Source organism: Pan troglodytes, chromosome 6, assembly GCF_028858775.2.
Source record: "Pan troglodytes isolate AG18354 chromosome 6, NHGRI_mPanTro3-v2.0_pri, whole genome shotgun sequence".
Classification (NCBI taxonomy): Eukaryota; Metazoa; Chordata; class Mammalia; order Primates; family Hominidae; genus Pan; species Pan troglodytes.
Genome location: NC_072404.2, coordinates 73,850,909 through 73,873,487, shown reverse-complemented (window position 1 = coordinate 73,873,487; position 22,579 = coordinate 73,850,909). Strand labels below are relative to the sequence as shown.

The 22,579-nt window shown below is 44.2% G+C and overlaps 1 protein-coding gene across 3 annotated transcripts in view; it reads right to left on the bottom strand.

The window, feature by feature from the left end:
- CRCP (CGRP receptor component) overlaps positions 1-21,838 on the bottom strand; it is a 40,045-nt gene extending 18,207 nt beyond the window's left edge. Inside the window, 4 exon segments of one of the 3 annotated variants that reach the window (NM_001242429.2) lie at positions 2,158-2,252; positions 5,715-5,813; positions 8,813-8,849; positions 21,568-21,713. In NM_001242429.2, the coding sequence (NP_001229358.1) occupies positions 2,158-2,252; positions 5,715-5,813; positions 8,813-8,849; positions 21,568-21,575 (239 nt within the window). In that variant the 5' untranslated portion in view covers positions 21,576-21,713. 3 annotated transcript variants of the gene reach the window in all.
- Between the last annotated feature and the right edge of the window lie 741 nt (positions 21,839-22,579).

The following is a 22,579-nucleotide window of genomic DNA, read 5'->3' as shown; positions in this document are numbered from 1 at the left end:
TTGGCCAGGCACGGTGACTCACGCCTGTAATCCCAGCACTTTGAGAGGTCGAGGTGGACGGATCACCTGAGGTTGGGAGTTCGAGACCAGCCTGATCAACATGGAGAAACCACGTCTCTACTAAAAATACAAAACTAGCCAGGTGTGGTGGCAGATACCTGTAATCCCAGCTACTGTGGAGGCTGAGGCAGGAGGAATCACTTGAACCCGAAGGCAGAGGTTGCGGTGAGCCGAGATTGCACCATTGCACTCCAGCATGAACTCACAAGAGTGAAACTCCATCTCAAAAAAAACCAAACCAATAAAAAAAAAACGGGCTAGTTTTCTTCTCATGTAAACTCTTGATGTATGACGTTTTCAATTTTAAAAGGTTGAACTCATTCCAGACCAAGAAAAGGAACTGGAAACTACAAGAACTCACAGAAGATGATCAAGCCACTTTTGCCTCAAGCAAACACAAATGTCAAAAGACTTCACTGATCAACTTTATAAAAAGTACTTTAACTTGTCAACCCTACTTTTCATCCAATTTGGTCTGAATTCTGGGAGTGGGGGTGATGCGATATGTCATACAAACTGGGACTCCAAGAAAAGATTTTTTTTTTTTTTTTTGAGACAGAGTTTTGCTCTTGTTGCCCAGGCTGGAGTGCAATGGCGCAATCTTGGCTCACCGCAACCTCCGTCTCCCAGGTTCAAGCGATTCTCCTGCCTCAGCCTCCCTAGTAGTTGGGATTACAGGCATGTGCCAGCACGCCCAGCTAATTTTGTATTTTTAGTAGAGATGGGGTTTCTCCATGTTGGTCAGGCTGGTTAGAACTCCCAACCTCAGGTGATCCACCCACCTCAGCCTCCCAAAGTGCTGGGATTACAGGCATGAGCCGCCACGCCTGGCCAAGAAAAGATTTTTAAACCCCATTAAGATTTGTTCCTCATGGCACATGTATACATATGTAACAAACTTGCACGTTGTGCACATGTACCCTAGAACTTAAAGTATAATTTTGAAAAAAAAGATAAATAAATAAAAAAAGAAGGAAGAAAGGTCTTCTGCATTTACCCATTCAAACCAGAGTTAGTACTTGATTAATATAATATTTCAATTCTGTCTTGTTTTTTCCCCATTTCTACCACATTATCACATTTCCTTCCTTTCAAAACAATTTAACTTATTTTACTAATATTTTGAGATCAGCTCGTGACATTTAATGTTCTCAATAATTAGAGAAGAATTACTTTGGTTAGCCTAGAATATACTCACTTGTGTTTCTAAATTAGTAAGCTCATTTTCATCTAGATAACGGGAGGCTAGAGAGGTCCTGCTTTAAGAGTAGAACTATTGGTTCTACCAATTTTGGCTTGGAGGCACTGTGTCTGTAAGAACCAAGTGGCCCTGATACTCAGCTCTTGGTGTGAAGTGCTTTGTAAAGTTTATCTGAATTGAATCATTAGGGAAGAAGCAGTGTTAATAATATAGAAATGGTTGGCCCTGTTCACATTAATGGTTAATAAATAAGGTTGCATCATTTATGGCTTCTGGAGTCCAAAAAGGACATCTACACATATTGTTTCCATGAAGACACCACCCTTCACCCTTTCCCAGCCTTGTGAGTTTAGCAGATGATCCTTATTCAGTGGTGAGGATAATGAAACTCAGAGAGGTCAAATACCTTTTCCAAGGTCATGGTGCTATAAGGGGCAGAAACTGGACTACAGCCCAGGTTCCCCGATTCCAAGCTTGTTATGCTGTAGTCAGATGCTAGCAGTTGGGAGTTAGCAGATATAAATAAACTGTATTTTGGCCCATTTGATTGAGATCTCTACCCATGACCTAAATTTGCCTTCTTTTCCATGAAGCATTTCCATTTCCCCTCACCCGTCTTTTTTGAGAATGTAAATTAATCTCTGCTAATTTTGCAGAATAAGCAGGCAGAGTAATACAGTATCACTAGGATAAATGAACTTTCTTCATTTATAAAAAAAAAAAAAAATTTGTTCCTTACTCTAGTCCCTATGTCTAACTTTCAGTTGTTTCATCTCCAATACTATAATCCTTCTTTAAATCCAAACCCAGCCGAATATCAATACACGGTTGCTACGAATGTAGCAACTATCATTTCACCATGTGTCACTCTCTTCCTACTTAAAAGATTTACTTACTTGGTCAACTTGTGGCTTTTCAATGCTGTGAGAAATTCTCTGACAATTTCAGGACTCTGGTGCCTGCATGGTGTTTTTGATATGTATTTTAACGTCTGGCAAAAAAAAAAAAAGAAAAAAGCCAAGCATAAGACAAAGAACCCTGAATGAGAAAAAACGAAAGCAATGACTGTAATTAAAATTCTAAAATTTTGTTTGTAAAAATCCTGTAGAGGCTGGGCACGGTGGCTCACACCTGTAATCCCAGCACTTTGGGAGGCCGAGGTGGCCAAATCACCTGAGGTCAGGAGTTCGAGACCAGCCTGGCCACCATGGTGAAACCCCATCTCTACCAAAAATACAAAAAATTAGCTGGGTGTGGAGGTGCATGCCTGTAATCCCAGCTACTAGGGAGGCTGAGGCAGGAGAAACACTTGAACCCGGGAGGCAGAGGTTGCAGTGAGCCGAGATCACACCATGGCACTCCAGCCTGGGTGACAGAGTGAGACTCTGTCTCAAAAAAAAAAAAAAAAGAAAACAAAAAAGAAAAAAAATCCTGTATAAAACAAAAAGGCATTCAGGAGAACCAATCTTCATGTAATTGGAATTCCTGAAAGAGAAAACCAGTAGCTAGAAGAGGAAGAATAACTAATGAAATTTTAGGAGAAAACTTTTCTGATCTCAAAAAAAAAAAAAAAACCTCAATCTGACAATTGTGTTATATTTTGAACAATTTTTTTAAAGAGGGGGAACCCAAAGAATAAAATAAATTGCCATGAGTCTACATGGATATATACAACTGAATAAATAAACGGGTAAGAAGAGACAACTTTTTCTTTTTTTTTTTTTTGAGACGGAGTCTCACTGTCACCCAGTCTGGAGTGCAGCGGCACGATCTCGGCTCACTGCAAGCTCTGCCTCCTGGGTTCACACCATTCTCCTGCTTCAGCCTCCCAAGTAGCTGGGACTACAGGCGCCTGCCACCACGCCCAGCTAATTTCTTTTTGTATTTTTAGTAGAGACGAGGTTTCACCATGTTAGCCAGGATGGTCTCGATCTCCTGACCTCGTGATCCACCCGCCTCGGCCTCCGAAAGTGCTGGGATTATAGGCATGAGACACCGCACCCAGCCAAGAATGAGAAAAATTTTTAAATCACTCTTAGGCAATTGTACCATAGTCATAACTACTGCAGGAAAGACCCACCAATAAATGCTAAAATTGATGGTTAAAAGCTTAAGCAAAGGGTAGGCTATTTTCCTAGCCGCAAAGCATCTCCCACAAAATATTTTTTAATTACTGTGGTGGTTTTAACATACAACCACAAATTCTTTGATATCCCTCCCTTCAAGAGGTGGAGCTTAATCCCCCCGCCCCGCTTCCCCTTGAATATGGGCTAAACTTGGTGAGTCCTTTCATCTTATTTATTTATTTATTTATTTATTTGAGACAGAGTCTTGCTCTGTCGCCCAGGCTGGAGTGCAGTGGCGCAATCTCGGCTCACTGCAAGCTCCACCTCCCAGGTTCACGCCATTCTCCTGCCTCAGCCTCTCTGAGTAGCTGGGACTACAGGCGCCCGCCACCACGCCCGGCTAATTTTTTGTATTTTTTCTTTTTAGTAGAGATGGGGTTTCACCGTGGTCTCGATCTCCTGACCCTGTGATCCGCCTGCCTCGGCCTCCCAAAGTGCTGGGATTACAAGCGTGAGCCACCACGCCCAGCCAAATCCTTTCTAACATAATGTGGAAATGAAGAAACAGTAGATTTACAGTAGAGAAACCAGGCAGATACCATCTTAACGAAATGACCAAAGTTAACATCACCCATAAGAAACATCAATATCATGTACCCCCAGAAATCAGGACACGAGAAGGGGAGATTACCTCTGTGGTACTCTTCCTCAAAAGCCATAGGTTTTGTGTAATCATAATAAAACATCAGGCAATCACAAATCAACAGACATTCTACAAAATACTTGACGAGCCTTTGGAAGTGTCAAGGTCATGGAAGACAAAGGAAGAGTAAGGATATAGATTGAATGTCATTTTGGGGACATGTTAACTAAATATAAAATGGTATCCTGAACTGAATCCTGGAACCCAGAAGACAGCAATGGGAAAACAGGGCATTCAAATAAAATTTAAGTTTGGCTTAATAGTATGTACCAATGTTAATTTCTTGGTTTTGATCACTGTACCATGGTTATGTAAGATATTAACATCAGAGAAAACTATGGGAAGGGTACATGAGAACTCCCAGCACTGTCTCTACAACTTTTATGTAAGAGAAAAATGGCTGGGCACGGTGGCTCACGCCTGTAATCCCAGCACTTTCTTTACGTTTATGTAATGTAAGAGAAAAATGGCTGGGCATGGTGGCTCAAGGCTGTAATCCCAGCACTTTGGGAGCCAGAGGTGGGCGGATCACATGAGGTTGGGAGTTTGATACCCGCCTGACCAACATGGAGAAACCCCGTCTCTACTAAAAATACAAAATTAGCCAGGCGAGGTGGTGCATGCCTGTAATCCCAGCTACTCGGGAGGCTGAGGCAGGAGAATTGCTTGAACCCGGGAGCCAGAGGTGAGCCGAGGTTGCGCCATGGCACTCCAGCCTAGGCAACAAGAGCGAGAATCCGTCTCAAAAAAAAAAAAAGAAAAATGATTTCAAAATAAAAAGATTTTTCTTTTTTTTCTTTGATTTGCAATGATGTGATGCTTTCTCGTGATTACACAGATTTTGTGGCTTTTGAGGAAGAATATAGATAAAATTTCGGAGGAATTATAATTACATATTTTGGAAGGAATCTCAAACTTGAAAAATAATAGCCTTAAGTGTGTAAGTTCCCACACTTTGGGACGCTGCAGTGGGAAGATCCCTTAAGCCTAGGAGTTGGAGACCAGCCTGGACAACAACAACAAAAAATAGCCAGGCGTGGCAGCGGATGCCCATAGTCCCAGCTACCTGGGAAGCTAAGCTGGGAGCATCACCTGAGCCTAGGAGGTTGAGGCTGCAGTGAGCTGTGATCCCCTTTCAAGGAGAAATGAGGGCAATCTTTTACACTATTCCTTCTAACTTTGTAGCTGGCTAAACTCTAAACTTGACCAAACTCCTCTCACTTCTATAAACAGAATAAAAATCAGGTTAGAGTAGGCTGGGTGTGGTGGCTCATGCCTGTAATCCCAGCACTTTGGGAGGTCTAGGCGGACGGATCACGAGGTCAGGAGATCGAGACCATCCTGGCTAACATGGTGAAACCCTGTCTCTACTAAAAATACAAAAAATCAGCTGGGCGTGGTGGAGGGCGCCTGCAGTCCCAGCTACTCGGGAGGCTGAGGCAGAAGAATGGCATGAACCCGGGAGGTGGAGCTTGCAGTGAGCGAAGATCACACCACTGCATTCCAGCCTGGGCGACAGAGCGAGACTCTGTGTCAAAAAACAAACAGACAAACAAAAATCAGGTTAGAATAAAACATTCAGATCATATAAAAAGCAATCTTGATTTCAGCTGCCAGTCATTGGGAGAATAAACCCCCTCCCTCAATGGTACTTTAGGTAGGTCTACCAGAAGCCCAGCCTTACTTCATAGGTGATAGTGTTCAAGTTCTGTTGCCCAGAGCTGTGTTTATTCTTTCCACTTTCTTTACGCTGCTCTTTCAGATCAGTTAGTAACTGAAATACCTAGGAGGAGATACAAAAAAGAAGTTTATGAATAAATTTGAGAAATATATCTATCCAAGGTCAGTGGTTTTGAAGGATAAACAGGAAAGTATAGTACTTCCTTTCACCCGCCCATCACCCAGCTTCCAACTCTTGGATTTGAGCAAATATGAGTCCCAGAGGCATATTACATTTTTAAAAAATGTTCTTTTATATAAGCCAAATAATCCAAATTCATTAATTTACTTAAAATATTTCAAATATTTCCTATCAATATGTACATCACTAATCTGATCTCAAAAATATACTATTTGAAAGCAGATTTTCTTAAAGCAAATATTTTGTTAAAAAAGAATTCTGGGTCCAGGCATGATGGCTCACACCTGTAATCCCAGCACTTAGGGAGGGTGAGGTGGGCAGTTCATGAGGTCAGGAGATCAAGACCATCCTGGCTAACACGGTGAAACCCCATCTCTACTAAAAATACAAAAAATTAGCCGGACATGGTGGCGGCGCCTGTAGTCCCAGCTACTCGGGAGGCTGAGGTAGGAGAATCACTTGAATCCAGGAGGCAGAGGTTGCAGTGAGCCTGGATGGTGCCACTGTACTCCAGCCTGGGTGACAGAGCGAGACTCCATCTGAAAAAAAAAAAAAAAAAAAAAAGAATCCTGCTTCTCTAGTATAAAAATCTAATACAATAATTTCTTTCTGGAAAAGAAAAATTTTGAGGCAAGTGATAAGACAGAGTTTGCCCCCCAAAAAGGAAAGGAAAAAATGCTATGGATCTTTAGAAGCAAACTTTCCCACAAGGATAAAACATACATGTATTAGTGCTGGGGGCAGGGGGGAATCTTAGTCTCATTCCTGTTTTAGAGATTCTACCACAGAAGTGAAGAAAATGCAGGCTCACACACCATCACCAGATACAATACGACCCCTCTCATCTGCTGGTCCTTTCAGAAATAGTGGCATGAGATCAATGAATGCAATGTTTCCCCAATGGATAAAACACCCAAACACCTAGCAAAGTCCAAACTGGACAAGGAGGCTCCTAAAAGCCAAAGGCTTGGCCAAAAACCATTCAACCATTTCCTTCCTGTTCTAAGCTGCAACCACTTAAGACTGAGCCTTTAGGGAGGAAAGAATATGGCCAACTCTGTTTATTCTACTACCTTCTTTTTTGTGGGGCGGGGGAGGGGAGCACCACAAGGGGGTAGGTTTCTTTCTTTCTTTTTGCTGTCTTACACTCTGGGAGCTTTTTTTTGGGGACACGGTCTCAAAAGCTGTCTCCCAGACTGGAGTACAGTGGTCATCACTGTAACCTCAAACTCCTGGGCTCAAGCGAACCTCCCCTCTGCCTTCCAAGTAGCTAGGACCATAGTAGGTGTTTGCTACCACGTCCAGCTAATTTATTTATTTTTATTTTTTTTGAGACGGAGTCTCGCTGTCGCCCAGGCTGGAGTGCAGTGGCACAATCTTGGCTCACTGCAGGCTCCACCCCCCGGGTTCACACCATTCTCCTGCCTTAGCCTCCCGAGCAGCTGGGATTACAGGCGCCCGCCACCTTGCCCGGCTAATTTTTTGTATTTTTAGTAGAGATGGGGTTTCACCGTGTTAGCCAGGATGTTCTTGATCTCCTGACCTCGTGATCCGCCCGCCTCGGCCTCCCAAAGTACTGGGATTACAGGCGTGAGACACCAAGCCCGGCCGCTAATTTATTTTTTTAAGAGCTGGGGGTCTTGCTAGGTTTCCCAGGCTGAGCTCTAACTCATAGCCTCAAGCAATCTTCTCTCCTTGGCCTTCCCAAGTGCTGAGATTACAGGCGTGAGACACTGCACTTAACCTACTACCTTCTAGACCTCCTGAGTCTTTCTGAGTTTAGACTCTAGCACATGGAAAATTCACAGTCAAGGTATAAATGGTTCTTTCTACACCTGGAGTGAGCCTATCAGATGGTTTTGCTAGTGCCAAATAGGAGGCAAAAATGCTGGAATATCTCCTCTCTTACCAACCTTTTTCCTTCTTTTCCTTTCTCCAGCAATCCCACCCTAAGCCCCAAAAATTCTACATTTCTTAATTTCTACTATTCAGAAAGGTGAGTCAACTAAACTCACTCTCTTTTTTTATTTTTTAAGTAGGGATGGGGTTTCACCATGTTGGCCAGGATGGTCTCGATCTCCTGACCTCGTGATCCGCTGGCCTTGGCCTCCCAAAGTGCTGGGATTATGGGCATGAGCCACTGTGCTCGGCTTAAACTCACTTTCAAAATAAGGATGTTAATACCCATAAGACTATTTGCAATGTATAAAAGCATTATAAATATATAAATATATCAAAGGTGATAATTAGGAAAAATCATAAAAATTTTAATGGGAAATTTTGCAGACAGAAACAGCCTTAAAATAGATGCTTCTATCCTATGACTACATCCCAAATGATGATTTGGAATCGTTGAGATTTAGAGAAGGTTGCCCCCTCTAAAATAGAGTCTTCCCAGCTTTCCTGAAGTACTATGTATAACGTGTCAAGCTTACACTATTCCAAGGTCCACCAGATGTTGCCATGTCTTATTTTAAAGTGGAAAATCCAAATAAATTCAGTCATTTCTTTTTTCTTTTTCTTTCTTTCTTTCTTTTTTTTTTTTTTTGAGACAGAGCCTTGGTCTATTGCCCAGGCTGGAGTGCAGTGGCACATCTTAGTTCACTGCAACCTCCGCCTCCTGGGTTCAAGTGACCCTCCTGCCTCAGCTGGGATCCGAAGTAGCTGGGACTACAGGCATGTGCCACCACACCCAGCTAATTTTTGTATTTTTAGTAGAGACTGGGTTTCACCATGTTGGCCAGGCTAGTTTTGAACTCCTGACCTCAAGTGATCCAGCCTCAGCCTCCCAAAGTGCTGGGATTACAGGCGTGAACCACTGCACCCAGCCTGAATTCAGTCATTTCTAACCAAAATGAATTTAACAATCTCAGGAGCAAAGGGCAAACTATCAGAGAGGAAAATGTAACAATCCAATTTACCTCGTAGTTACTGAGAAGCGCAGAATTGGCATCCTTCCTGAAAAAGAAAAGTAAGCTATCATCAGTCTGGGCTCACACCCCTTTCTGGGTATCAAATTCTGTAAAAGAATTCCTGTCAAGATACAGTAGTCCACTTTTTGAATTTAGGGACTACAACCTAAAATTGAAACTGAGAAATGTCCTAAGTCCAACATGGTTTAGCTAGCTGTGGGCAATTTCAGAGTAGACTTGGGAACAAAGTGCTGTCCCATCCCACAGCCATGTCCTCTCCCCATTACTATCTGCCTCCCATCAGCTATTGACATCTTGGGCAGCCACGTCCTCCTGCTGAATCAACAGAAATGGCCCACTTAACACCAATGTCACCACTGGGAATTCCAGCCATGGGCAAGTATCCTGCCAAATATCTGCCATGCTCCCAGGGTGTTCACCACCTACGTCAACTCAACAGGTACAGTCAGGGTGGCAAGCAGTGGCCAAAAGCCTGGTTCCCTGTGTAACAGTTAATCCAGGCAATATGCCATCTTTCCTGAGTGAAGAAACACAACGATGTGACGTATATTAAATCACAATCGATCCACTCTATAATAGCATATCAGAAAGCATTGTTTTCAGCAGTCTGGAGGCAGTGGAGTATGACAAAGAACATAGTTTTGAAATCAGATTTGGGTTCATGTTCTAGCTCTGCCACTTATGTGCTGTGAGAATTTTAGTTAAGTTAATTACTCCTTAAGTTTTCCTTCTAAAATAAAAATGGGATGAAACTAGTATCTAAAAGTATGGCCTGGATTCTAAATCCAGCTCCTGAATTCTTTGGCCATGTGAATCTAGGCAAGTTACTTAATCTCATTATGCTTACATTTCCTATCTATGAAATGGCAACTATAGTATCAACCTTGTAAGACTGTTCACAGGGTTCACTGGAAACACGTAAAGTACCTGGAACATAGTAAGTGCTCAATAAGCACCAACATTATCACTACTACTATCTGGGCAACTACCACTACCACCAGCAACTCCTACCTCATCAAACTGTTATGATAAAATGAGACAACAAATTTTAAAAGTTTAGAATAGTTCTTGGTACTTGTATTAACATCTCCATAATGGAAGGCTATTATTTGTAAAAGATACTATCTCAGTTAATTCTCACTGAAAACCCTGTGATGTAGGAGCTATTCGTATGATTCCTACTCTGCAGAGATAAAGCACAAGACTCAGAAATTAAGTAACTTGCTCAAGATCACACAGTAAGAAGTCTAAATAAAGTGGAAGGTAACTATGGAACTGTGGGAAATGAGACTGAACTGGATGAATGGAAACTGGTCATGCAGAATCCTTAAAAATCAGGTAGAGGGGTCTGCACTTGATGTAATGTGCAACAGAGACCTCTGTATGTTCTTAAACCAGGAGTGTGGCGAGATGATCCAAATGATGACCCAAGACTTCAAAAGCATGGGCCAGATAGGTGACTTCCCAGTCAATAAAGCAAAACTAACAGTGGTTCACAAAGAGATAGACCTCGGCCTTAGGTCATCAGCACAGTGATGTCAGCACTATAATCAAATCAGCTCTGTGAAGCTTACCAAATGCTACCAGTGATTCAAGCTACGATTTCATAAAAGTGCTGCTTTGCTCAAATGACCACAAACACACTCAAGTCCCAAAGAGTATCATATTTGAAAGGAATCTAACACAGGAAGGACAATGCATAACTAGTGCACGTGACAGAGTTCATTTAAAATTGAAAATGACAAATCAAACCACATGTCATCTTTGCCTGCTTAATCAGGAAATCAGCCCACTGGCTTCCTCCTATCTTTGCTTGAAATTGAGTTATAACTCCCTGTGCTCTCCAAAATATGAAGCATTAAAACATCCCTTCCTGGAATACTTGACTGGAGAAAAAATATGAATGTTTTTTCTCTTCAGGGCCAATGGATCCATCGCAGGTGCACCGTTACAACTTTATTTCCAAATAATGGCCCCTTCTCTGTCATTCAGAATATTCCACGTCGTGGGAAATTTGTCCTTGGCCATTCCAAGTTACTACCCCACTAAACAAGTCAATAGTGTAATGCAAGAATCCAAAGAACACCCTCTGCCTCTTCTAGAACGAATATAAAGGAGGAAAACTCTCTTTCACATAAGTTTTAATGAATCTGTGTTTTGGGATCAAGAGAACCAATTGATGTTTACACAGGTACTCTGTGTAACAGACTCTGGCTGACAGAGCTGATTTATTCATTGATTTTATCAGGAAGATAAATTTTTTTAAAACCCAGCTAAATATTCACAGAATAAATGCCAATCAATGTATGCTAGGCCTTTCTTTATTTAATAAAATGTCAAGAGGTACTTTATCTACCTTTTATGAAGTCCTAAACGAGCTGTATGTATTGGGGAATTTTTTTAAAGGCAGTTTTTATCTTTGAGAAGTTACTGTAACCACCACTAAACGACAGGTTGCTGGCAACAGGATATGGTGAAACCAGACAGACATCAACTTAATCAAGTTATCCAATTTCACAGCACCAATGATGTGATGCATGAGAAAGACATCCCTCAGAGCAATCCAGCCCCAAGATGTTTAATTCAAATCTATCCATGAGGATATAATCAGAGAATTCCAAATTGAGGAACAGTCTTCAAAACAACTGGGTTAAATTTAGACTCTTCAAATATCAATGTCATCTGTCACAGTGCCAATGTCACAAAAAGAAGCTAAGGAAACTTCCAGAGGAAAGGAAATTAAAGAAACATGACAACTAAATGCAATGTGTAGTTCTTCACTGGATCCTGAATTGGGAGGAAAAAGAACATTATTATGGCAACTGAAGAAATGTGAGTTTACATTGTATCTTAATAATAGTAGATTATCAGCGCTAAGTTTCCTGAGTGTGATAAGGCGACTGTAGCTACATCGAATGCCCTTTTTCAAGAAGGGGTGAAATGATCTGCTATCTACAACTCTCTAATGGTTCAGTAAAGTAAGTGTGTGCACCTGTGTATGGAGAGAAAGCTCATGCCTGTGCAAAAGAAATAAGGGAATGCCAGGCATTGTGGCTCACACCTGTCATCCCAGCTACTCCGGAGGCTGAGACAGGAGGATCACTTCGTCCCGGAGTTTGAATCCAGCCTGGGCTCAAGTGTCTCTAATCAAAAAAAAGAAAGGAAGAAAGAAAGGAAGGAAGGAAGGGAAGGAGGGAGGAAGGAAGGAAGGGAGGGAGGGAGGGAGAAAGGAAGGAAGGGAGGGAGGGAGGGAGGAGGGAGGGAAAAGAAAAGAGAAAAAGGAAAAGGCAGCAAATATCAGAATCAAAATGTTAACAAGTGGTGACTCTAGGTAACGCGTATACAGGTATTTGTGGCATTCTTTTTATTTTTAGTTTTTTTTTTTTTTTTTTTTTTTTTTGAGAAGGAGTCTCGCTCTGCCTCCCAGGTTCATGCCATTCTCCTGCCTCAGCCTCCCAAGTAGCTGGGACTACAGGCACCCGCCATCAGCCCGGCTAATTTTTTGTATTTTTGGTAGAGACAGGGTTCCACTGTGTTAGCCAGGATGGTCTCGATCTCCTGACCTCGTGATCCGCCCGCCTCGGCCTCCCAAAGTGCTGGGATTACAGGAGTGAGCCACTGGGCATGGCATTTTTTTTTTTTTTTTTTTTTTTTTTTTTGAGACGGAGTCTCAGTCTGTCGCCCAGGCTGGAGTGCAGTGGCGCGATCTCGGCTCACTGCAAGCTCCGCCTCCCGGGTTCACGCCATTCTCCTGCCTCAGCCTCCGGAGTAGCTGGGACTACAGGCGCCAGCCACCACGCCCGGCTCATTTTTTTGTATTTTTTTAGTACAGACGGGATTTCACCACGTTAGCCAGGATGGTCTCGATCTCCTGACCTCATGATCCGCCCGCCTCGGCCTCCCAAAGTGCTGGGATTACAGGCCTCAGCCACTGCGCCCGACCCCCTCTTTTTTTTTTTTTTTTTTTGAGACAAGAGTTTCGCTCTTGTTGCCCAGGCTGGAGTGCAATGGCATGATCTCAGCTCACCATAACCTCCACTTCCCGAGTTCAAGCGATTCTCCTGCCTCAGCCTCCCAAGTAGCTGGTATTACAGGCATGAGCCACCACACCTGGCTAATTTTGTATTTTTAGTAGAGACGGGGTTTCTCCATGTTGGTCAGGCTGGTCTCAAACTCCTGACCTCAGGTGATCTGACCGCTTTGCCCTCCCAAAGTACTGGGATTACAGGCGTGAGCCACCATACCAGGCCTCTAAAAGTTTTTTAGAGCTACTAGAACTTAATAGACACATCTAGCAATTATAAACGTAGAAGCTGTTGATCTCTACAAAGCAGGAACTGTCTGCTCTACAGCTAACACTTTAGTATTATGTAATATATTCACATGCAATCAGACTTCTAGAAACTGCTTACCTATACAAAACTTCATATTCTCCTGTAGGACTTAGAATAGTACTCATTTTACGCCAGGCGCAGTGGCTCACGCCTGTAATCCCGGCACTTTGGGAGGCCAAGTCGGGCGCATCACGAGATCAGGAGATCAAGACCATCCTGGCTAACACGGTGAAACCCCGTCTCTACTAAAAATACAAAAAATTAGCCGGGCGTAGTGGCGGGCGCCTGTAATCCCAGCTACTCAGGAGGCTGAGGCAGGAGAATGGCGTGAACCCGGGAGGCGGAGCTTACAGTGTGCCGAGATGGGGCTACTGCACTCCAGCCTGGGCGACAGAGCGAGACTCCATCTCAAAAAAAAAAAAGAAAGAAAGAAAGAATAGTACTCATTTTATTGACATGTGTTTAAAGCAAATACTCTTAAGCGCATTTTAAAGACTGTCTAGAAAAAAGTCCAGGGACTTGTGCACACAGAGGAGAGACCATGTGAGAACATAGCAAGAAGTTTGCAATCTGCAAGCTCAGGCAAGAGGCCTCAAAAGAAACCAAACCTGCTACACCTTGATCCAGTCTCCCGAACTGTCAGAAAACAAGTGTTTGCTGTCTAAGCCACCCAGTGTCTGGTGCTTTCTAAAAGCAGCCCTGGCAAATTAACATAGCAATGCTTGAGTAAAAAAAAAACAAAAAAAAAAAAACAAAAAAAAACAACTGTCTAAATCTATACTACAGGCAGGCAGTTACTTAATTTCCTTAAGTAATGAATTAGATGACTGAAGCTGACTTTCCATTTGACACTTCTTGTAAAATTTGCTTAAAATGGTGAGTCAATTAAGTGGATGTAAACAACTACTTGAGGAAACTGAATTCCAAATAAACAGAACAAAATGATCTCTTGGTGGACTTTCCTTAGAAGCAAACACATACACAAATGGCACATGCAAACAGTGCCTTTTTTTTTTTTTTTTTTTTGAGACGGAGTCTTGCTCTGTCGCCCAGGCTGGAGTGCAGTGGCGCGATCTCAGCTCACCGCAAACTCCGCCACCCAGGTTCATGCCATTCTCCTGCCTCAGCCTCCCAAGTAGCTGGGACTACGGGCACCCACCACCACGCCCGGCTAATTTTTTGTATTTTTAGTAGAGATGGGGTTTCACTGTGTTAGCCAGGATGGTCTCGATCTCCTGACCTCGTGATCCACCCACCTCGGCCTCCCAAAGTGCTGGGATTACAGGCGTGAGCCACTGTGCCCGGCCAAACAGTGCCTATTAATTGCCACACAGTCAACTCTTACGCAGGCAATGACGACAAGAATTGCTCAAATTCTCCTATGCCCAACCTATGCTATCAAGTCATGCTCTGAAAACCTAAACTCTGGTACAAGCAAACGGAGCAGCTTCTGAAGTCAATGAACAACTTAACTTGTAGCATTCTCTTGGGAGCTAGCAAATGAGTATCCTCTTTCCAGTCCTGTTACTGAGTTGTTATAGTACCTATTACCCACCTTTTCTAAATATGAGTATTTCTGGCTGTAAAAGGAAAGAAATCCTGACACTACCTCAAAAAGATGGTACAGAGGATAATGTCTATTTTCCCAATTATATATATTACGTTCAAGAATAAAAGAGTGGATACAAACTTTTCCAGCCATATAAATGATCATTTATAGACAAAGCCAAATAGCAAATACCTTATATATAGAAATACCTAATTTTGCTATATATTTTGCATGGTGGCACATGCCTGTAGTCCCAGCTAGTCAGGAGGCTGAGGCAGAAGAATCGCTCGAACCCAGGAAGTGGAGATTGCAGTGAGCTGAGATTGCACCACTGCACTCTAGCCTAGGTGATGGAGTGAGACTCCATCTCAAAAAAAAAAAAAAAAGTATGCTTTTACTTGACGAAAATACATTTCCAAGTAATGGTCAAGAAATTTTTATTTTTAAATTGTCAATCAAATAAAGCATAAATATTCCTCCCCTTAAATAAATTTCTGGGCCAGTGCGGTGGCTTATGCCTGTAATCCCAGCACTTTCGGAGGCCGAGGCGGTAGAATCACCTGAGCTCAGGAGTTCAAGACCAGCCTGGCCAACATGATGAAACCCCATCTCTACTGAAAATACAAAAATTAGCCAGGCAGCTACCCAGTAGGCTCAGGCAGGAGGATTGCTTGAACTCGGGAGGTGGAGGTTGCAGTCAGCCGAGATTGCGCCATTGCACTCCAGCCTGGGTGACAAGAGAGAAACTCCATCTCAAAAAAAAAAAGAAGAAATTTCAGGTATTATTATTATTATTATTATTATTATGTATTAGTTACTTAGTAGGTATTTCCTCAATCAGAATTTTAAAAAGTAGCAAAAACTTAGGGGAGCTGTTCATTGTGCCTCCTCGCTTCAGGTTCTGGGAGTGTCTGATAGAGGTACAATATACAGGCATCCCCTGGTATTCACTGGAGATTGGTCCCAGGACCCCCACATATACTAAAATCCAAACATGCTTGTGTCCCAGAGAGCCTTGCAGAACCAGCAGCTAGGAAGCCAGCTCTCCACATACGTGGGTATATTCTCATCCCTCAAATACTATATTTTCATTCTCTGTGTTTGGTTGCAGATGTGGAACCTGCAGATATGGAGGGCCAACTGCATTTATTTTTTAAAATCTGCGTATAAGGAGATCCATGAAGTTCAAGCTCGTGTTGTTCAAGGGTCAACTGTATCTGCAACTCAAGGTTCTGCTAAAGATCCTAAGGAGCAGACTTCCAAAGGTCACGCCTCCTGTTGAAGACCAGGTGAGGACCAGAAGTTAGGCTTCCAGACCTTTCCACTCCAGGGCCCTTCCACTCCCAAATCACATGTCTATCTCAGGAAACCTCATTTTCCCATGAATTACTGGCTGCAAAATTCTTGATTGGTTACAGGAAGTCACTGACTACTTGGCAGAAGGGGACAGGCTGTTACAAGAACAAAACCCCGTGATTCAAACCATTTCACTTAGGAAAATCAGAAAATATACACGCCTAGCAACTAGGATGCTAGCTAATGAATTTATACAGTCGGCTTTCCTTAGCCTCAGGTTCCACATCCTTAGATTCAACCAACCTCAAATGAAAAACATGCAAAAAACATTTTTTTTTCTTTTTCTTTTTTTCTTTTTTTTTGAGACGGGGTCTTGCTCTATCGCCCAGGCTGGAGCGCAGTGGTGCGATCTTGGCTCACTGCAAGCTCCACCTCCCGGGTTCACGCCATTCTCCTGCCTCAGCCTCCCGATAGTAGCTGGGACTACAGGCGCCCGCCACAGCGCCCAGCTAATTTTTTCTATTTTTAGTAGAGAAGGGGTTTCACTGTGTTAGCCAGGATGGTCTCGATCTCCTGACCTCATGATCCGCCCCACTCAGCCTCCCAAAGTGCTGGGATTACAGGCATGAGCACCGGGCTGCAAAAAAAATTTTTAAGAAAATGCTACATTGTTGCTGACATGTACTATGTAGTTAGGCCTAGGATGGCTGCCTCTACACTGAACATGGATAGACTGCTTTTTGTCATTATTCCCTAAACAACACAGTACAACTACTATTTACACAGCCTTTACATTGCATCAGATATGACAAGTTGGTTGATAATCAAACAGTTTTTCCTCTGCTCTCACTCGACAACAATCAATACAGAAGACTTCTGTGACCAGATGTGTGGGGATTTCTCTCTACCAATAAACAAGCAATCAATTCTGCAGCCAACACCAGCTGGGTACCTTCCAATCCAATTCATTTCAGACACTATCTGAAAACAGTGTGAGATTCCACAGGCTGAGGGCTCAGTCCCAGAAGACTGCCCCTACTTCAGACAGCAGTCACACAAGTCAGGGCCTCCAGAACTTCTCAACGGCGGGCTTCAAGCTGCAGTTCCCAAGACCTCCTCTTTAGGCTTCATTAATTTGCTAGAATGGCTCACAAAACACCTACTTAGGTTTACTGGTTTATTATAAAGGATATTACCAAGCATACAGATGAAGTGGTGCACAGGGTGAGGGATAGAGAGGGGGCGCAGAGCTCTATGCCCTCCCCAGGCATACCACCCTCCAGAAACTTCCACCTGTTAGGCTATCCAGAAGTTCTCTTGGGCGTTTTGTAGAGATTTCATTAGAGAGATGATTGAAGCATGGCTAACCTCACAGTAATTGACTGGACAGAGAGTGTGATCTAATACTAAGACTGAGTGCAGACACCCAGCAAGGCCCATCCAGATTCTCCCTGGCCTCTCTGTGTGGTATTCCTTCCTACTGGGTAAGGGGCAGGACCCCCTCTGAAACAATCAGACAAGATAGGTCAGAGAATTTCTTTACAACCAGCTCTAAGACAGAAAGGCAGGGGATGATTAGAGGGCAAGAGACAGACAGAGCTTCTGTTTTCTGAGGCCTGCTTCTGAGGCTTAGAGTGCCCCAACATTCTAACAAAAGACTGTCTTTCACCTTTACTGCTCTGAAGCTGTCCCAAGGCCGCTTCAGGAACCTTGGACAAAGGACAAATACTTTAACAAAAGTTATGCTTACTGTTTTAGTTATTTAGGAAGTAATAAAGGCTATGGTAGTTATGAGCCAGGAACCATGGACAAAAACCGATATTACATGTCATGGTATCATAATAAGTCATCTAGAGACGATTTAAAGTATATGGGAGAATGTGCATAGATTATATGCAAATACTACACCATTTTATATCAGGGACTTGAGCATCTGTGAATTTTGGTATACGCAGGGGGTCCCAGAACCAATCCCCCAAAGACGCTGAGAGATGACTATATTTATGAAGCTAATAAAGTATTGTTATATTACTTTATTGAACAAGTATTTGCTGAATGCCTACTGTGTGCCAGATGCAATGCTAAGCACTAGGTGAACAGACACTGGTCCCCACCCTCCAAACAAGTAAACATACATTTATTATTGCAACTTGTAATTATTTGAGGGAAAGTAAATCAAGGTACTATGAAAGACAAAAAGAACTTATGTTAGTTAGACTTACTGAAGACGAAAGGCAACTTTGAAAAGGGACACAACCTTCAAGAACAGGTGGCCAGGTGTGGTGGCTCACGCCTGTAATCCCAGCACTTTGGGAGGCTGAGGCAGGCAAATCACCTGAGGTCAGGAATTCAAGACCAGTCTGGCCAACATGGAAACCCCGTCTCTACTAAAAATACATAAATTAGCTGGGCGTGGTGGCACACGCCTGTAATCCCAGCTATTTGGGGTAGGCTGAGGCACGAGAATCTTGAACCCGGGAGGCACAGGTTGCAGTGAGCTGACATTGCGCCACTGTACTACAGCCTGAGTGACAGAGCAAGACTCCATCTCAAAAGCGAACTAAAAAAAGAACAATAAAAAGAAGAGAACAGGACGAGGGCGAGGAGGAAAGTATACCAGACAGAGGGTACCACAACGCAATGGTCCTCAGGAAGTGCTTAGAAGGTTAGAGGAGAAGGAAATACCTGTCAGTGGAAAGTGTGTGTCTGGGAGGTTGGGAGAGTGGCAAGTGGTAAGGCTGGGGAGTAGGTGAGGTTTTACAGGGTCTTGCAGGTCCTGGTAAGAGATGGAGATTTTCTCTAAGTACAATGGAAAGTCAATGAAGGGTTTTACCCAGGAGCGACATGTTCCAATCATTACTTAAGATCACTCCCGTTGCCATGTGGAGAACAGAATGGAGGCTGGGGAAGAGTGAACACTCAAAGGCTATTGCTTAATCCAGCCCAGAGGTGATGGACTACAAAGCTAACATTGGAGATGGTGAAAAGTAACTGCATTCAAAATATATTCTAGGGTGGAAACAACAGGACCACTGATGGACTGGATTTAGGGAGTGAAGAGAGAGGGCTAGATTTTTGGTCTATGCAATTGGATAGATGATGAGAAGAAGGTTAGAAACATACCTTTGAGAACCATCAGCACATAGATGGGTTAAATGACAGAGTGTGGAGAGAAAGGGTCCCAGGACTGAGCCCTAAGATACCACTCAACAGTTAGACATCAAGCAAGAGAGGAATGGGACCCAGGGAAGGACACTGAAGTAGTCCTTGATGTAGGAGGAAATATCACAAAGGAACATACATCACAAGAAAAGGAAAGTTTCTAGAGTTTCTGTATTAACCACTGCTGAGAGATCAAGAAAGTTGAGGCCAGAAAATCAACCTCTGAATCTGACAAGATGAAGGGATCAGGTTTTTTTTTTTTTTTTTTTTTTTGAGACAGTCTTGCCCTGTCACCTAGGCTGGAGTGCAGTGGCACAATTTGGTTCACTGCAACCTCTGCCTCCCGAGTTCAAGTGATTCTCCTGCCTCAGCCTCCTGAGTAACTGGGATTACAGGCGCCCACCACTACACCCAGTTAATTTTTGTATTTTTAGTAGAGAGGAGGTTATGCCATGTTGGCCAGGCTGGTCTCAAACTCCTGACCTCAGGGGATTCGCCCACTTTGGCCTCCTAAAGTGCTGGGATTATAGGCATGAGCCACCGCGCCCCGCTGGTTCAGGTAATCTTAACAGTCATTTCCGTAGACCAGTGAGGATGAAAGCCCAACAGAATGATTGAGAGAATGAGGGGCTAATCAGCACTTTCAAGAAGTTTTGTTGGGATGGGAAGCAGAAATGGAGTAAGAGGTGGACATGTATGTGGGGACGGAGGATTTTCTAAGATGAATTCTCTAAAGCAGGGTTGTATGCTCACAGGAAATGCTCTAGTAAAGAGGGAAAAATTAGTAATGATGGCTTGGACTAGAGTAAATTATATGAATAGTTTTTTAGGTTGCAGATGAAATCCCATCAGTGGGTTGCAAAATTAATTCAGTGGTTCAGTTTTTTTTTGTTTGTTTGTTTTTTTAAGACAGAGCCTTACACTGTCACTCTGGCAGGAGTGTAGTGGCTCGATCTCAGCTCATTGCAGCCTCCTGGGATCAAGTGATCCTCCCATCTCAGCCTCGTAAGTAGCTGAGACTACAGGCATGAACCACCACACCCAGCTAACTTCTTAATTTTTTGCAGAGACAGGGTCTCCCTATGTTGCCCAGGCTGGTCTCCACCTCCCAGGTTCAAGTGATCCTTCTGCCTAAGCTTCCCAAAGTGCTGGGATTGCTGGTGTGAGCCACCACGGTTGGCCCCATTCATCTTAATAAAAAATAGACAATATGAGAGTGTACTCCACACATTATTGTTTCATGAGCCTTTCATTTCAGTTACACAGACATATTGTGTTTAAAAAAAAAAATCGGAAGGGGCCAGGTGAAGTGGCTCACGCCTGCAATCCCAGGACTTTGGGAGTACAAAGCAGGAGGATCACTTGAGCTCAGGAGCTGGAGACCAGCCTGGGCTGTAGTGAGACCCTACATCTACAAAACTTTTTTTAAAAAATTAGTGGTGAGTGATGGCGTGGGCCTGTAGTCCCAGCTACTGAAGAGGCTGAAGCAGGATTGCTTGAGTCCAGAAAGGGAGGCTGCAGTGAACCATGATTACACCCCGCCTGGGGGACAGAGCAAGACCCTGTTTCTTAAGAAAAAACAATTAATTAAAAATGTAAAAATGTGAAATGCCATAGTACATATAACCATTAAACATGAGGCAAAAGAACATAAAGGAAACTGTATCAAATAATCAGTTCAAAGAGAACACAAGATAGTAATACCTACAAATTAATATCAACCGTATAAAGCCCACATTCAGAGTAGATGCAAAATCTTCCATTTGCACCAGGCGCAACGAGCAAGCATGGAAAAGACCACGTGGAGTTAAACTGTCAGAAAACCTTCTACCCTCGCCTTGCACACACACCCACACACCCCCTGCTGTTTCTCTGGTCCCAGTCCTGGTTCACGTCCGTCCCTTCTCCACCCCAAAACGAGCCCCTTCCCTCACAGTGTTTACTGCTCCCATCAAACTCCGAGGGCAGCTCTTCCGAGGGCTCTCCAGGGGCCTACAGCTGCAAGCAGAGCTCTACCCGGCCCTGATTCGTCTCTCCTCCACCTACTTTCAGAGCGGACAGACTCAGGCCTTTATAGCCTTCTAAGTCCGGGGTCGGATACCAGACTGGGCTCCACCCCCGCACTGTGACCCAGAAACGCTGAGGGGGCACATTGAAAGGCAGCTGGACACGGAAGTGCTCGGCCCCGCACCCCAGACACGGCGTGGAGGGGAAGCGAAGGTTCGGAAGGGCAAAGCGAGAGTCCCGTTCGTCCCCGTCACCATCCCGCGGCCCTCCCGGACAGGGCCGGCCCGCTGCCCTCACTCCCGTACGAGGGTCGCCCAGTCCCCACGGCTCTCAGCTCTCAGCGGTCAAACCGTTGGGCTCCTCGGCCGAAAAGGGACGCGCCCGAGAAGACTTACACTTCCATGACGTCCCGCCTCGTCGCCCCTAGCTGCCAGCAGACAAAGAACCTCACACTTCACAGCTGTCTCCGCCGCCACCAACAGCGCCAAGGTGCCAGCTCCGCGCGCCAAGGTGCTCGCCGGGATCGCCGCGCTGCATGCCGGGAGCTTGGCGGACCCGGAACCTCGCGCTGCGCGTTCCCCTTTTTCGGGGGGCAGGGTGGGGGAGTGTCCCTGCATCCTTCCACCAGGCCGATTTAAGACTGCTAAGCGTTTGCGGACAGGATTATCTTGTGTTTTCTTTTCTTTTTTTCTTTAACCTTTTTTTTTTTTTTTTTTTTTTTTGAGACGGAGTCTCGCTCTGTCGCCCAGGCTGGATCTCGGCTTACTGCAACCTCTGCCTCCTGGGTTCAAGCGATTCTCCTTCTGCCTCAGCCTCCCAAGTAGCTGGGACTACAGGCGGTTGCCACCAAGCCCGGCTAATTTTTTGTGTTTTTAGTAGAGACGGGGTTTCACCGTGTTAGCCAGGATGGTTTCAATCTCCTGACCTCGTGATCCGCCCGCCTCGGCCTCCCAAAGTCCTGGGATTACAGGCGTGAGGCACCGTGCCCAGCCTCTTTTTTTCTTTCTTGAGACAGAGTCTCGCTCTGTCACCCAGGCTGGAGTGCAGTGGCACGATCTCGGCTCACTGCAACCTCTGCCTCCCAGGTTCAAGCAATTCCCTGCCTCAGCCTCCCGAGTAGCTGGGATTACAGGCGCCCGCCATAACGCCTAGCTAATTTGTGTATTTTTTAGTAGAGACGGGGTTTCATCATCTTGGCCAGGCTAGTCTTGAACTCCTGACCTCGTGATCCACCCGCTTCGGCCTCCCAAAGTGTTGGGATTACAGGCGTGAGCCACCTTGCCGGGCTCTGTCTGTTTTCGTGGTCTAGGTTTTAACAAAGTATTAATCAGCTGAAGTTGTGAGACGTGATCGGGTTAGTGGGCCTTTGCATGTTAAAATCCCACCCCTCAGAGAGTAGTGAGGCTG